General features: G+C 31.9%; 1 protein-coding gene and 1 pseudogene across 1 annotated transcript; one reads left to right on the top strand and one right to left on the bottom strand.

Moving 5' to 3' along the window:
* The first annotated feature begins 4030 nt into the window (after positions 1 to 4030).
* LOC126662299 (cycloartenol synthase) lies at positions 4031 to 10579 on the top strand. Its single transcript, XM_056104239.1, has 18 exons — positions 4031 to 4608; positions 4719 to 4910; positions 4989 to 5078; positions 5175 to 5363; positions 5454 to 5542; positions 5808 to 5970; positions 6157 to 6345; positions 6537 to 6650; positions 6800 to 6922; positions 7002 to 7124; positions 7195 to 7293; positions 8038 to 8094; positions 8672 to 8718; positions 8819 to 8962; positions 9049 to 9226; positions 9344 to 9424; positions 9603 to 9686; positions 10249 to 10579. Exons 1-18 carry the CDS (start codon positions 4378 to 4380, stop codon positions 10360 to 10362), a joined length of 2307 nt encoding a protein of 768 aa, XP_055960214.1. The 5' UTR covers positions 4031 to 4377; the 3' UTR covers positions 10363 to 10579.
* A 106-nt stretch (positions 10580 to 10685) lies between these two features.
* On the bottom strand, positions 10686 to 16053 carry LOC126662303 (beta-amyrin synthase-like; annotated as a pseudogene).
* Positions 16054 to 16694: the final 641 nt, after the last annotated feature.

Genomic DNA, 16694 nt, shown 5'->3' with positions numbered 1-16694 from the left:
CCAACCCTTGAACAAATACAATTTTTAAAATTTTATTCATTCCATGATTTGTTTTAGTAGACATGAATATTTATATTATAAACAATTAAAATTCAAAAGAGAGAGAAAGAGATCAAAAAATGCGGATATAAATAAAAAGAGTGAAATATATTGAATAGATAATAAAAAATATAAAATAATTTGTCGTCAAATATTACATATATAATATGTTTTTTTTGCTATATAATAATTTTATTTTATAAACTTGAACATCAAATTTAAGGATAAACTTGTACACTAAGTTAAGAATTAAGGATTATTTGGAAATAAAATTTATTATATCGTTACATGTTTTTTAAATTTTAAAAGATAAATTTTATAATTCATAACACATGAAAAACCGACTTTAGTAGAAAATGTTTTTAATAAACTAATACATTAAATTTTTATGAAAAAATATGAGAAAATAAGAATTTTTGGATATAAAACTAAAACTAAAGATTAATTTTGCATTTTTAGTTTTGATAATTTTAAAAATAAAATTGTCTTTTAAATTAAAAAATACATAAAATTAACAATAAGGATTAATAATATAAAAAACATTTTAAAATTATTATTCTAAAAAGATACTAATATTAAAGAGTTAGTATTTTGTAAATAGAAAAATTGAAATCTTTTTGAACACCTAAAACTATGGTTCCTAATAGAGAAATATTTAGCTAATGAAAAAATGGCAGTATTGTTGATTGTTAATTTTGTGATTAATTCTATGATTATGGCCTTTCCTTAAATAGGGCCCATTTGTAGCTGGTCTTTCTGTAATTTAATAGAAAAATTGGGACATTCATATGGCATTGTTGATGAATTTACATAAATAGATATCATGTAATTTTGTCTATAACAATATTTCTAATATTATTATTATATTGTGAGGATTGTTTTGTAAAAGAACCTAAAGGGTTCATGTAAGGACAAAACTATATAAAAAGGTCATCACGCATTGGTTTTCTTGATATTAAATGAAGGAAAGTGAGCTTTTCTAAAGAATACATGAGACAATTACTTAAATAGGGCAAAAAGAAAAATATATGATTCACTTTTATACTATATATATAGATATTTGAAACATGGTTTTTACTCAAAGTGAACCCAAAAAGTGAACCCAAAAAGGGTTCACTTTTATACTATATATATATATAGATATTTGAAATCATATTATATTACATGATAGAAATTCAAAGAATGACTAGTGTGATTGCTGTATATCAAAATTGACATTTTATAATTAATTTTTTTTGACATTTTAGCAATAATAAAACACAAAGTCATTTTGTTTGAAGTTTATCTATCAACTAGTACCTTGTAGAATTAGTCAAATTGAAATGTTTGGTATATTTTCAACACACAAGTGGTTAGTAATGGTTGTTAAACAGAAATAATATTTTTATGAAGGTGATAATAATTAAAATATTATTACGTACAAAGTTGATTTAAAAAATGTTGAATTAAATGGAAATTTTTATTTCTTTTATAAATATAAAGGGAGTATCAAGTATGTATAAGCTTTAAGTATCTTTAACATTTTCACTTATTTAAAATTCTTAATAAGTCATTTTGTGTTGGTTTATAAATTTTGTTTAGTTTTAATCATTTTAATGTTTCGGGATACAAATTAATTTCTAAATTTCCTTCAGCCAAATATTGACTTTTCAATTTTTATTAATTTGGTGATGTTAGTAGACTGTTAATTGTCTCTCATAATGACGACCAACGTTTTACAAAATTTTCTTGGAATATATTATTTGAAATTGCTGGTAAAATTCATCTAATTTGAAAATTTAAAGCTTTCAACATTGAATCGTTCTAATATAATTAAAGAGTTTTCGAGCTAGAGGAAACACACACAAATACACACACACACACACACACACACACACACATATATATATATATATATATATTCGCATTATGTGCTATGCACGTGGCTCGTAACGTACCTCGTCAATGAACATATTAAATAATTGGATTGGGATTCCCACAAGTTCATTTGAACTTGAGGGGGTCATGTTCACGATCTACACCGTTCATTATAAAATGAACGGTGTAGATTAATTTGATTAAAATTGTGCTTTTTTGATCTACACCGTTCATTTTGTAATGAACGGTGTAGATCGTGAACATGACCCTCTCAAGTTGAAAATGAACTTGAGGGAATCCCAATCCTAAATAATTAATTTAATTTTATAAATAATATCTTTAAAATATTAAAATAGAAATTTAAATAATAATATATTGACCAAATACAATATTTTAATTTTGTAATTCAATCAAACTAAAAGATAAGTATTTTTACTAATTTGGAGACAATTTAGTTGTTTTTTATATATTAAAAAATAAATTGGAGATAATTTAGCTACCTATTTAAATTAGGTAATTACAATAGTGATTAATTAAATAACTAATTAGTTAATGACTATAAAACCTTTATTTAGTAGTAAACTGAAAAGGATTATTCAGTAAATTTGCCTGTCCTCTCATCCGTGCTTTTATATACAGTCGACCCTTTAATAATTAATACACATGGTGGATCAAAAACTTATTAATTATTAAATTTGTATAAAAAAAATTATAAAAGATATAAAAGATATTTTAAAGAATCTACATTAATAGACCTAATATTAATACTATATTATAAGAAAACTAACTAAATACACTTTACAATCACTCAATTTAAAAATAATAATTTTATATTCAATTCGATATCGAACTAAAAAATAATTATCAAGAAGTTGCATTCATAAAGTAAAATAATTTTTAATATATTTTTATACTAATGATGCTTCACTTATTTTGACTTGTTTATCTAATAACTTTCATTAAAATTTTTCAAACGAATAAAAAAGTTATAAGCTATTTCAGCCACTTTATGAATTAAAGTCGTATTACCTCAAATAAATCATCAGTTGTTATATATTTCTTTAAAAAAATCTCTCTGATAATTAATATTTATATAGAATATATTTTAAATTTTATTAATTATTAAATAATAGAATTATTAATTATTCAACGTGAAACGAAGTTGGTTCTCTCAATTTTCTATTAATTATTAGGATTATTAATTTATTGAATATTAGCTATTAGAGGGTCGACTGTATAGTGTGTGTGTATATATATATATATATATATATATATATATATATATATAGAGAGAGAGAGAGAGAGAGAATACATCTTTATAATTTATAGATTGGCTTAATTTTATTAGAAAAAAGATTTTTCTACCAATATTCAAATAAGTTGAATTTTAAGTATTAAATTATTTTTTTAAAATTTGTATCCAACTTTTAAAAAAAATTCTTAATTCACATAAAACAATATTTATATTTTATTCATAAAATATATCTATTTTATTTTTCAAATATTATTTATAATAAAACTAATACATTTAGTTTTTTTACCAATATTATTTCCGACAATCTTTTTTTATACATAGACTATCATTTTTGTTATATGTAAGTACCCCTTTAAATAGTGATTGAATCACTAGACAAAAATCGATGGATGGCAATTCATTTTTTTTTTTTGAATTCTATATAAAAAAAAAGAATTTATATATATTTATTAATAATATTTCCATCCGTCCTAATAGAGTTGTCCACTTTAAAAAAAGTTTTTGTCCCAAAATTTTTATCCACTTTCAAAAAGTAACTAATTTTTACACTCAAAATCCTATATTACACCTATTTAAAATCTACTAATGAGTATTTTGCAAGTAGACCCTATATTAAATAAGGGTAAGACAAGAAAAATAAAGAAAATTTTGCAAAACCCATAAACAATAATTACTTTTTTTAAATTCTATGATAAAAACAAAGTGAACAACTCTATTGGGACGGAGGGAGTATAAAAGTACTTTTCGTCTTTTAATTACTCCTGTACTAGGGGAGCCAAATTTTCGTACTAGGGGAGCCAAATTTTCCTCAGCTAGGAGCCTAGGAGAGCCATTAATAATTGGAGACAGGCCAAACATTAATTTAGGTTTGAATTTGAATTTTGATGTAAGCTTATTTTTTCTGGTAAAATCAGTAGTTGGGGCATGGGATCCTCTTCTAAAGTTTGAAGTTCAAGCCTAACTTAAAAAAATATTCTATATGAATGCACCGGTAAAACTATTGTTGTTTGCTAGCAATGGCGGAGAAATTACAATTTCGATTCTAATTAAGATCTGATTGATTTTTTTTCAATTTGATCTTGTATTTTATCTGCAAGAATCCAAAACTAGAGACAATGCCGTACTAAACAAATCAATAAACTGCCAAAAACTCACCATATACTCATTAATTTAATCTATTTATACTACAGTTGATCTGTCGAGGTTAAGTTTGACCAGAGAACAAAATGTGGAGGCTGAAGATCGGAGAAGACACTGTCAACAGTCACAGTGAAGCTTCATCCTTAGGGTTAAGGACTGTCAACAATCACGCCGGCCGTCAAGTCTGGGAGTTTTGCGGAGATGATGAGGCTGAGACTAATTCAGATGAGCTTACTCTTCTGGAAAATGCTCGCTCTCAATTCAGCCAGAATCGGTTCAATCAGAAGCATAGCTCCGATCTTCTCCTCAGAATTCAGGTTTAGTAATTTTTTAATTTAGTTTTATTAATTTAGTTTAATTATAATGCATTGTGTATTTAGGAAAAAATGTAATGTATCTTCTTAAATTTGGAATTTATATATTGCAGTTTGCGAAGGAAAACCAGAGCGGTTACAGTTTGAATGAATTGCCGCCCCAAGTGAAAGTGGATGGGGAAGTGACAGAGGAGGCTGTCACAACTACCTTAAGAAGAGCTCTTCATTTTTATTCGACTCTTCAGTCCCGGGATGGTCATTGGCCGGGCGACTATGGCGGCCCTTTGTTTTTACTTCCTGGTCTCGTATGTTAATTCTATTTCGTGCTATTCCGCCAGTTATTTCTTTATCCAATTCACATACTCATTATTACTCTATAACAGGTCATCACTCTGGCCATCACTGGAGTTCTTAATACTGTTTTGTCTATACAACATCAATTTGAAATGTGCAGATATTTATACAACCACCAGGTATATATCATGCAAATTTATCTTTATATCTTAACTTTTAGTATATTTCGAATGCAAATTGGCTTCCCGTTCACTAAATATGCCAGGGTTTTGCAGAATAGAGATGGGGGTTGGGGTCTTCATATTGAGGGCCCTAGTACCATGTTTGGTACTGTTCTTAACTACATTACCTTGCGGTTGCTTGGTCAACTTGCTGACAGTGGGGAGATGGAAATGGCTCGCACCTGGATCTTGGATCATGGTGGTGCTACTGCTATTACTTCTTGGGGGAAAATGTGGCTTACGGTGCTCTCTCTACTTCTGTTGAGTCCTCCTTTGAAGACAAAAGAAAAGATTACCGTCCTTCTAACACATTCAATTCTTTCTTTGCCTTAGGTGCTCGGGGTATATGAGTGGTCTGGGAATAATCCACTACCACCTGAAGTATGGATATGTCCTTACCTTCTCCCAGTACATCCAGGTGTGTTAATTAGCTAGAAGTATTATGATATTTACTTATCCTGCCTGTTTTCTTTTGTCAAGCACAACAAATTCATTCTTGTTTTTCAAGCAGGCCTATCTAGTTGAAGTTCATGATTTTATTAATGGACATGTTGGAATATCAAAAGTTCCGCGAAGTTAGAATATCAAGCAAATTTTGCCTTTTCAGTTGATTGTGATGCAATGTGTTGTTGAATGTTTCATATAGTGATCATTGCTAATATTGCTAATGTTTCTCACCACAAGAAGGATGTGGTGCCATTGTCGAATGGTGTATTTACCCATGTCATATCTATATGGGAAGAGGTTTGTTGGCCCTATTACACCAACAATTATATCTTTGAGAAAAGAGTTGTATACAGTTCCTTACCATGAAATAGATTGGAACACAGCTCGGAATACATGTGCAAAGGTTGGTAAGGATCTAAGTTGTTTGCTTAAGATTTGTGCTCCAACATTATGTATTATGTGTTTTTTATATTCTTATGTCATGTCAGAACTGCTCTATTTAAACACCCAGGAAGCTTTTTCTCTAACTTTTGTCAACTCTGAGCTCTTTTATTTCATGTTGATATGTGACTTCTGCTAATTTTGGTAGGAAGACCTATATTATCCACATCCCCTAGTTCAGGATATTCTATGGGCATCTCTTCACTATGCATATGAGCCTATTTTCAAATGGTGGCCTGCTAAAAAGTTGAGGGAGAAGGCTTTGAATACTGTAATGCAGCATATTCATTATGAAGATGAGAACACTCGGTACCTTTGCATAGGGCCTGTCAACAAGGTACGTATATACCAGAAGAAACTATGATGATTCTCTGCCTTTTGTTTTCTTTCAAAATAATGGAAGCGTATTCAATCATTTGTTTCTAATGCCACCTGCATGGCTGCTTTAGTTCTTTCCTGATTCTCTTGGTCTTTGGACTTCGTATAACTTTATGGTTTCTCATGGTTGCTTATAATGTATTTATGCAGGTGTTGAATATGCTTTGTTGTTGGGTTGAAGATCCACTCTCTGAAGCATTTAAACTGCATCTTGGAAGGCTGTATGATTATTTATGGATTGCTGAAGACGGCATGAAAATGCAGGTGTTTTGTGTATCATTACGACATTACGTGAGTGGTAATTTATTAATACTAGTCTCCCCTGCCTCTTTGGATTGTCTCAATAGATGTCACCGTTAAGTGGCACATTGGCACAGGAGATAATAACTGACAAATAGAACTGATATTTGCAGGGTTATAATGGAAGTCAAGCATGGGATACTACTTTTGCTGTTCAAGCAATCATTTCTACTGACCTTGGTCAAGAATATGGTCCAACCTTAAGAAAAGCACACGAGTTTATAAAAAATTCGCAGGTACTTATTTGCAGAGATCATACTACCAGACGTAAAATTAATTTTCCTCCATACGAAGCTCATTGTACTTCTATAAAAGGTGCTAGAGGATTGTCCTGGAGATCTGAATTACTGGTATCGCCACATTTCTAAAGGTGCTTGGCCATTCTCGACTGCAGATCATGGATGGCCCATTTCGGACTGCACTGCGGAAGTGTTAAAGGTTAAATATTACTAAATGTGTTGAGAAATATATTCTATTGGAACCGTTTTTTTATTTGTTTCATTTACAGGCTGTGGTATTGTTGGCAAAACTTCCAGAGGAAATAGTTGGGAAACCATTATGCGCAAAGCAGATGTATGATGCTGTAAATGTTATCATTTCCCTACAGGTAAGAGTAGGTTATCACTGACACTAAATCTGATATATTAGTCCTACAAATACATTATTGAGGTTACGGATGTGAGTGTCATGGTGCACTTGACTATATGTTGGAGCAAACATTACTCAAATATAAGGAGAGTGGGGTTTGGTGCTTCAAGCAAAGCAAAAGCTTGGAGAAGAAACCTGCGATTAACATAATTAGCTACAGATTGATGCTCCTATCCCTTCCCACACCTTTCCTTAACTTAAGATAAAAGTATTGTATACAAGAGTTGAATGATAGTAAGAATATGAAAATCAGGCTAATGCTCAGTCACAGCGATGTTATTACCGAGATAATCCGTTTTTTTTTCTTTTCTTTCTGTATGTTACTTGGATGAAAGCGGGATACACAAAATCTTGCAAACCTGGTTAAAGCGAATGCTTGCTTATGGCACTGGAATATCTTTTAATATTAAATAATATTTTTTGAAATACGGGATATACAAAATATTGCAAACCTGGTTAAAGCGAATGCTTGCTTATGGCACTGGCAGATCTTTTAATATTAAATATTATTTTTTAAAATATTTTAATATTAGATATTAATGGCATTTATTTGCATTTCAGTCTTAATTCTACGAATTGGACACTTCATTTTAATAGACATTGCATCTTCAAGTCAAAAGGAGCTTACATTCCATCTTTTTAAATTCTGGTATCTAGAGACTTTTATTTATTCCAAGGATGTTCTATATTGGAACCATTGCAGAATGCTGATGGCGGCTTTGCAACATATGAATTGACAAGGTCCTACCGATGGTTGGAGGTAACTAATTTTATGTTTTATCCCTTTGCATAATCAAAGCACTTACCTTATCATTTATATTTGATGTTGAATGCTGATTTCAATTAATTGGTTGTGCTGCATGTGAAAAACATCATGTGCGACTGAATCCCCATTCTTTGTGCTTCTCTAAGTCTCTACGTGGTATGTGCAACAATGGAAACTCAAATTGTTGTTAATACTCATCCAGAACCCAAAATTTATGTTTTTTTTATGACCATATGTTATCTTTTCATATAATAAGGTGTTGGTTGATTTATCTTCAGTAGACAGCAAACAACATTATGATGGTAATTCTGTAAGATGAGCCGAACCCAGTTAAATATGTCTTCTGATTGCATCTGTCACAGGTTATAACAATGACACTCTTTCTCATTAGAGTATCGCAGTTTTGACCACGATAAATTAAGTCTAAAAAAAATCTACCCTTATTTTTAGAAAAGGAAAAGGCACCCATTATGTGACATGTTATTTTTTCATCCATACATGCATGATTAGCTTCTTCTTGCTGAAATTTTGGCTATAATTCTTTTTAATTATTGTTTTTGGTCTATTTCAGCTAATCAATCCTGTTGAAACGTTTGGTGACATTGTCATTGATTATCCGTAAGATTTCAACTCAGCTCCATCTTCATATTTGTTTTATAAGTTACTTTAGCGACTTCACGAAATATTATGATGAAGTTAAATTAGATTTATGACTTAGATATGTAGAATGTACATCGGCAGCAATCCAAGCTTTGACATCATTCAAGAAATTGTACCCTGGTCATAGGCGAGAAGAAATAGATAATTGCATTTTCAAAGCTGCAAAGTTCATTGAAGAGATTCAAGCAAAAGATGGTTCATGGTAGGCTTATGCATGTTATTCTCGTATGTGTGGTTCTGGTCAAGTTTTTCTTGGAGGTGATTGAGTTTTCTAGCTTCTATTGAAAGGTATGGATCCTGGGGAGTTTGCTTCACTTATGCTGGGTGGTTTGGGATAAAGGGTTTGATTGCTGCTGGTAGGACATACAATAGTTCTTACAGCATTCGTAAAGCTTGCGACTATTTGTTGTCAAAAGAGCTCTCCACCGGTGGCTGGGGAGAGAGTTACCTATCATGTCAAAACAAGGTATGATCATCCTTCATATTTCAATCAGATATTCTATGATTTTCACCTAATTTTTTTTGAGTGATCACTTTCATACTTCTACGAAACGTGCGGTCATTTTAATGTCTTTCTGAGAAGGTCTACGCAAATCTTGAAGACGATAGACCACACATAGTTAATACTGGATGGGCTATGTTAGCACTCATTGATGCTGGGCAGGTATATGCTCCACCAATACAGCATTTTGTTTTCGAGATATGCATAACTTTAGAAATTGAATGAATTACATCAGAGTTAGGTTAGGTGTTTAATGTTAATGACTTAATGCAACTAATTTTACCTCTTTTTACTGTTGAGAGACAATTAGTTATTCATATTTTTTTCGTGATTTATGAAGGTTGAGAGAGATGCAACGCCACTGCACCGTGCAGCAAGGATACTGATAAATTCTCAAATGGAGAATGGAGATTTTCCCCAACAGGTAAATGAGCTTTCTGTTTTTACCAAGCTGCTGCATATAGACATTATCTGACTACCATATACACTCTCCATCCCAATACAATTGTTCACTTTGCCATTTTCATATAGTTTAAGAAGGCATAATTAATATTCTACATTTTTACAATTTTATCTTCATTTCTCCTTTTATACCCTTATTAAATAACTAATCCACTTCCGTGGAATAATGACAATAAACAGTAGACTTCAAATAAGGGCAATGTAGAAAGATTATTTTTAAAGATTGTAATTTACTAGAAAAATAATTTTTTTTGGGAAAAAAAGAAGAAAGTCGGCAATTGTATTGAGACGTGGGGAGTATATCTTATTGGATTTTATCTGGAAAAAATAAATTATCTTTTCAGTTAAAAAACACTCAATTGATGAAACTTTACAGATTTTTTCATACAAAAAAGGTTTAAATTCTATGAAAACATCATCAGAAATCATGATCGTTATACATCTGCATTTTCCATTGGGATTTTAGTTAAATTGATTATAGACTTATACATTAGTTTGGTAATAAGTTGTATAATTAATAATAGGAGATCATGGGAGTTTTCAACAAGAATTGTATGATCAGCTATTCTGCATATCGAAATATATTTCCCATATGGGCCCTTGGAGAATATCGTTGCCGAGTATTGCAAGCTCTTTAAATCTATAAGTGTTACCATTACTTTCTAGTAACAACCTTCCAGATAGAGATTTTAATGTTCTTCGGAAGTTGCTAGTAGTTTCTGTAATTGGAGTTCCAGATGGTGATTTTAATTTTCATTTGCCGTTGACGACATTAATTGGAATCGTTAGTAGTTTCTGTAATGATTGATATGGTTAATAAAAATGATAAAAAAATGGAAAGTTACCATTTCTATATCTTTAGAAGTAAGTTGAAGGTCGGAATTCTGGGAATTTTGATTTCTTGTTCATGTTTATAGAGAAGCGTATTTCTACTTCAATAGAAGTAAGTTGAAGGTTGGAATTTCTGGAAATCATGTGAGGTTTATCATTATGGTTAAGTAATGACAAATACAACAAACATATTTTAAATAGTGTTGGAAGGCAAAGGAACACGTTTTCGATATTCTGCTAGAGCCCATAGCGGGTAGATACTTCTGTATGCTGCATAGTGTAACATGCAGTTCTTATTGAACACACCCGTGATTTCCTGGCATTCATTGAATTACAAAGTTAATTTGTGTTGTGTGAATAAGTACCAAAATTTTAGCTTAAGTCGAATAGTTAGTTACCTGTTGAGGAAAATCACCATCTTCCAATTGAGAGTTGATTATCAACTTTGCTGCTCGGTGAAGAGGTCTCGGGTCCCTATCCATCTGTTATTCCAATTACAATTAGAATCGTAAACAAAACACCTGTTCATTACTCTATTATATATCTTCATACACTCACCTGTCCGGCACTAATCAGACCCATCATTGCCCATGCTGTATGCACCAGATTCGATCTGTTTCCTTCTAGACTCACATATTTCTGCATTTAAAATTTCCTTTTCATTTCTGTCTATTTTCATGAATTCGTTGCCTCAACAGTAAATATATGTTATTCATTTACCTTTTGCCGGGCACGACAAATAGCTCTCTCCCCAACCTCCGTCTTCTTTATGTATCCTGATGAGGAAATCAACACCTCTGCGCATTGTTTCGCTATTGTTGTAACTCTTGCCAGCAACGACGAGACCTCCCAATGCAAACCATGAACCATAAGTGAAGCAAACTCCCCAATTGCCATACCTATTTCAGTTACCATATAATACATATTTCTTTAGCTACTTGAAACAAAACGCTAACAAATTATTAATATTCCCTAATTAATTGATGGAATGTACCATCCGCCTTCTGGCCTTTGTATGTGTTCAAGGTATCGTACAACATTGACGATGAAACTCTCTATATCCTTCTTACGATACCCTGGGTATAATTTCTTGAACAAAACTAAAGCATGGATTGCAGATGCAGTGCACTCCACATACTCGTGCTCGATGACTATGTCAGCAAAAAATTCTGTGGGATTTAGCAGCTGAGACAGTCCAAGATTAGGCATTGGCTAATGAACATCGCAAAATCACGGACAAAGAAAGATTATGTAACTTACTTCCAGCCATTCTTGAGCCCCGGCTGGCTCCCACGATGGTAAACCTCCATTCTTACTCTGCAATTAACATATAAGTTGCCTTTTTCATTTCAATTAACGCTACACAATGACAATGCTGTTTTATTATATAAATTTTTTCGAAAGAGATCCTCACCTGTAACGAGAGGAGGATGTTGACAACGTCGTACAACTGTTTGGGCTCCATTTTCTCGCTAACAATTTCCGGCGGCATCATGGAGAAAAGAAGGCAACACTGCATTTATAGTAGAAACTAATTTGGTAAGGGTGAGGCTTATAACAGCAGGGAGTGTTAAAAATTTCTTGCCATTAGTGTGCTATAAGCATTTTTTATTTCTGTTACCATAGTTTTATTTTCTACATTTTGATAACCCAACTTCCGTTTTTCCAACATCGGGAAGTTACTTAGTGAATCCAGGTGTATTATTGCTTATGTGCCATCGAACTTCTTTGTTGTCTTGTCATATAAGCAATTGATGATCGAAATTTTCTTTTTTGGAAAAAATGAAAGTTGGGTTAAAATGTAAAAATTGAAAGGATGATAATCGAAGTGTAAACATCCTATAGTTCAGTAATTGTAAATTTTTTTAATCCCAGTAGGAAATTATTCTAAGTGAATAAGTTTGATACCTTGAGTCCTTCTGCAGTGCAATCTGAAACTTGCCATCCATGGTCTTGGTCAGAAAAAGTCCACGATCCCTTAGAATTATGTCTATACATGCTTTTGAAGTTTCCGGAAGGATCATTCTTGACCTGAAAGTATTTTAGTTATTTTTTTTAAAAATTAACCGAGACGGAAGAGATTAAATTTAATAATAGTAGTAGAAAAGAGAGAAAACCTGAGATTTCTTTATGAAGTCGTGGCCTTTCCTGAGCACATCACCTATTTCGTGAGTAAGATTACAAGCAAGCAAAGCTTGAATGGCAAAACCAGTGTCCCACTGTTGACTTCCGAAACTCTGCATTTTCATTTCGTCTTCCGCGACCCAAATGTAATCCGGGATCCTAGCAAGATGTTTCTTGAAATAATCACCATATGGATCTTCAACCCAGCAAGCAAGCATGCATATCACCTACGAAACAAAGACCAGTATTAGAGACAGTATAATGTATTGAGGGAGCAGCCTCACTAGCTTGTGTAGTACTAATAATGTTACCTTTTCGACGCAGCCAATGGTAATGTATCGACTGTTTTCATCTTCGTAGTGAATGTGATTCATGGTTACTTGAAGAGCCTTGCTCCTGATCAATTTATTGAAAGGCCAGCGTGTGAGAAAAGGCTCGGTGGATACGTAGAGAGCATCCCACATCAAATCTTGAACCATTGGGTGGGGATAATACAGATCCTCCTGCAGTCAGTCGTGCGAATAAAATACATAAATATTACATTATTAATGGAAAATAAATTAATTACATGAAATGGAAAGAGTATGAGCGAGGAACTGACAGAAGCGCAAAGGTGGCGAGTTTTTTTCCAATTAACTTGTTCATAAGGTTGAGTGTGGAGTTCTTGTCGGAGTTGAAGAATGAGAGGAGTGATAGGTCCCACAAACCTTTTCCCATATAAATAAGACATCGGCATGTAAACCATCCGACAATAGCACCACATTTTTGCTGCATTAGTCAAACAACGACTGACGAGAAATTCGTCACACAGTCAATAAAAGAAATCGCAATCATACGTGGTGTACTAGATTTATATAAGAAATTTTTCTAATCGATCTCACCTGGGTGCATAGGCAGAAACGAAGGAAGGAGCCAAAATTCAAGGGGCATCGGGTTGCTTCCAGACCAATCATACACACCAAGTATCTACACAATTTAATTTTTATGTTGTTAGCAATTCATAGATAAATATCAAAGAAACGAATGAAATAATACATTACCGAGAGCCAAGTATTTCCCCAGGAGGGAATGTAAGTTACACCACCATGTTGATGAATCCAACTTCTGGCTCGAGCACACGCATTGTCCTGACCGCCGTCAAGAGCTTGTCCGAGAATACGCATGCAAATGTAGCTGAGAACGGTGCAGAACATGGTGCTGTGACCTTCAATGTGAAACCCCCAACCTCCATCTTCATTCTGATGATAGTAAATGTATCTCAGAATTTCCTTACGATGCTCGCTCGGGAACACAATTTCTAAATGTCCTGTTATGTACACACACATCACTTACAAGTAAGCGTAGATACTTAATTAGCTTATTTTCATCAAATCGTGATCGGTGTCATATAAATATGAATACTTACTAATGGAGGAAGGAAGAACAAAGGGCCGGCATTTTCAGCAGGCCAATGACCGTCAGAAGCCTGGAGGGCACAAAATACGTTGACTGCCCTTCGTAATGCTTGTGTTGCCTTTTCATATGTTATTTCTTCACCCTCTTCTATTTTCACTTTTGCTATTTTCTGCTCGAACTTTTTCTCCTTTAGAAACTGTAATTTTTCATAAAAGAATGAGACAATTCGTTAATTAAATAAAAGTAAGGGATATTTATAAAAATATCTAAAAAATATAAATATTGGAAAAGTTTCAAACAGTGTTTTTTTCAAACAATTTTAAATAGTTTTTAAAAACATATATAGTATGCAATCGTTTCAAAAATAGTTTCTAGCGGTTTCATATAGTTTTTTAAGAAAATAATTAAAAAGAATACTTTTATGTATTTTTAAAACTGAAAAGAGTGCAAACAAAAACATTAGAATAAGAGTGTAAAATTTAAAATTTTAAAGCCAGAGTACTTTTTACAAGTAAATAAAAGAAATGGAGTACTTTGTTTTATGAATTCCCAAAAAGTAACCTTTAAGAATAAACCTCTGTATTAATAATAAAAAAAAAATAAAGACCTAACACGAAAAATTTGAGTATCTAAGTAGAACATGCACAATATTTGTTGATCTTTTGATACAAACAATAGAGTTATTAGTAAACGAAGAAAATAACTTTATATAATGGAATCAACAAACATTCATTTTGCCCCCTGAATTTGGAACAAAATATCAATTAAGGTCAAGTTTATGGTTTTAAGAAAACACCATAAGAATTCAAAAAAAAAAACACCATAAATGTCTTATTTTACCCCTTCATATGAGGTGTCAAAATAATTGGAGCATTTTATGCATATTAGTTGGAGATGGTGTGGCGGAAAATTATTGGATAATTTGAAGCTGAAGGGGTAAAATGGACCTAAATATCAAACTAAGGGTGGTTTTCGTCCAAAATCATAAATTTGGTCTTAATTGATCTTTTACACTAAGTTCAGGGGGAAATGAACCTTTTCTGAATCTCTAACTATAACACCCACATAAGAGTGATCTTCTATTTGTTTGCGATATTTTTGTTCAAAGCTTATTATTGAATATCAAGATTTATGCGGGTTAAGGACAGTTTTATGCGGGTTAACCTTTTTAAATAAAATAAAGTTCAAATTCATCCATAGAAATTTGGAATGAGCCAGACTAAAATTAGTGATAAGTTTACTTTACTTGATTAGTTTATTGGAATTAATATAACAATATACAAAATGGATAAATATTAAGAAATATTATTAATAAAAATAATAAAAAGATTTGAAGAGAAAAGATAGGTCATTTCATGTGATATTTACCTAAACTAAAGTAATTGGTCATCAATACATCGATCACCAATCTTTTTATTTTCTTAATATTTTGAGCGTTTGACGTTACCTAACTCTTTAGTTTATTTATGTTCTATAATGAACCAATATCAATTACTGCATTCTCATAATCATATAACCAGTATAGAAATTAATGATGAATAAACAAGCAGTACGTACCTGCATACGCCAGATAAGGTCCGCGCTTGGCTTAACCTGAAAGCGACGATCGTAGAAACGGAGACGAGCTTCTTCAACTTCAGCACGCTCTTCAGGCGAACCAACTTCGGGATCAAACTCCCAAGTCTGGCGTCCTACGTAGTCGTTGGTGCTACATAAGTATACATTGTTCTCATTTTTCTCTGCAATTTTCAACTTCCACATCCTTCCTACACCATATCATATTTAATTAAATATATGAAGATCGATTTTTATAAACATATAACAAAATCATTACAATATACCTGGAATCAATGGATAAATGATATTACTCGACTATGTACACACTAGCTTGGTAGCAGCACGTATATACACTATTTATAATTATGTATATAAATAGAAATATATGAAGATTTCGTTTTTATTATATACAAAAAAAGATTTGATTTAAGAGTTTGGATGCGTATATATGGGAAATTAATGTGGGAAGCTTAGTTTTTATGTGTTTATATGATCATATGATATGTGTGATATACATTTTCTCCTCCTACAAAATAAGGCCTCATCCTCTTTATACTTTATTCCTTTTCTTGTCCATTTATTTAATAGGATAATATTTATCTAGATTCAGTACATCCATCTTAATCTCATCTTATTTTTATGGCTAAACATATTTTGGGTCCCTGAAGTATACAGTTTTAGTTCATCGGCTGCCTCAACTTTTATTTGGCTTCCTCAGGTCCCTAAATTTTTGTTTTTTTTGTTCATCAGGTCATTCAATTTTTATTTGGCTTTCTCAAGTCTCTAAACTTTCATTATTTTAGTTCATTGAGTGGCTAATTTTTCTTTTTTTTTTGATTCATTAAGGCCATCTGCATTGCATGTCACTTGTTTTAAAACAAGTGACATTTCATCTCCAATATGTCACTTGTTTTTAAAATAAGTGACACTAAAATCTCCTCTCTCATCAAATAGATGATTTACTATTTGGAGTCACCTATTTAGTATTCATTATTTTATTATTTGGCAAAAGTACAATTCAATACCTTTTATTTGTTTTTTTATTTAATTCAACACATTTATA

This window comes from Mercurialis annua, linkage group LG8 (assembly GCF_937616625.2).
Source record: "Mercurialis annua linkage group LG8, ddMerAnnu1.2, whole genome shotgun sequence".
Taxonomy (NCBI): domain Eukaryota; kingdom Viridiplantae; phylum Streptophyta; class Magnoliopsida; order Malpighiales; family Euphorbiaceae; genus Mercurialis; species Mercurialis annua.
Note: the sequence above shows the minus strand (reverse complement) of the source record. Positions and strands in the feature narration are given on the sequence as shown.

What these genes read in the sequence shown, in the direction of transcription:
- LOC126662299 (XM_056104239.1), top strand. Translation starts at nt 4,378, where the DNA reads ATGTGGAGGCTGAAGATCGGAGAAGACACTGTCAACAGTCACAGTGAA. An exon ending in CTCCCAGTACATCCAGGTGT is followed by an intron (nt 5,543 to 5,807) that starts GTTAATTAGCTA and finishes CACCACAAGAAG; the next exon opens with GATGTGGTGCCATTGTCGAA. An exon ending in CAAGCAAAAGATGGTTCATG is followed by an intron (nt 8,963 to 9,048) that starts GTAGGCTTATGC and finishes TTCTATTGAAAG; the next exon opens with GTATGGATCCTGGGGAGTTT.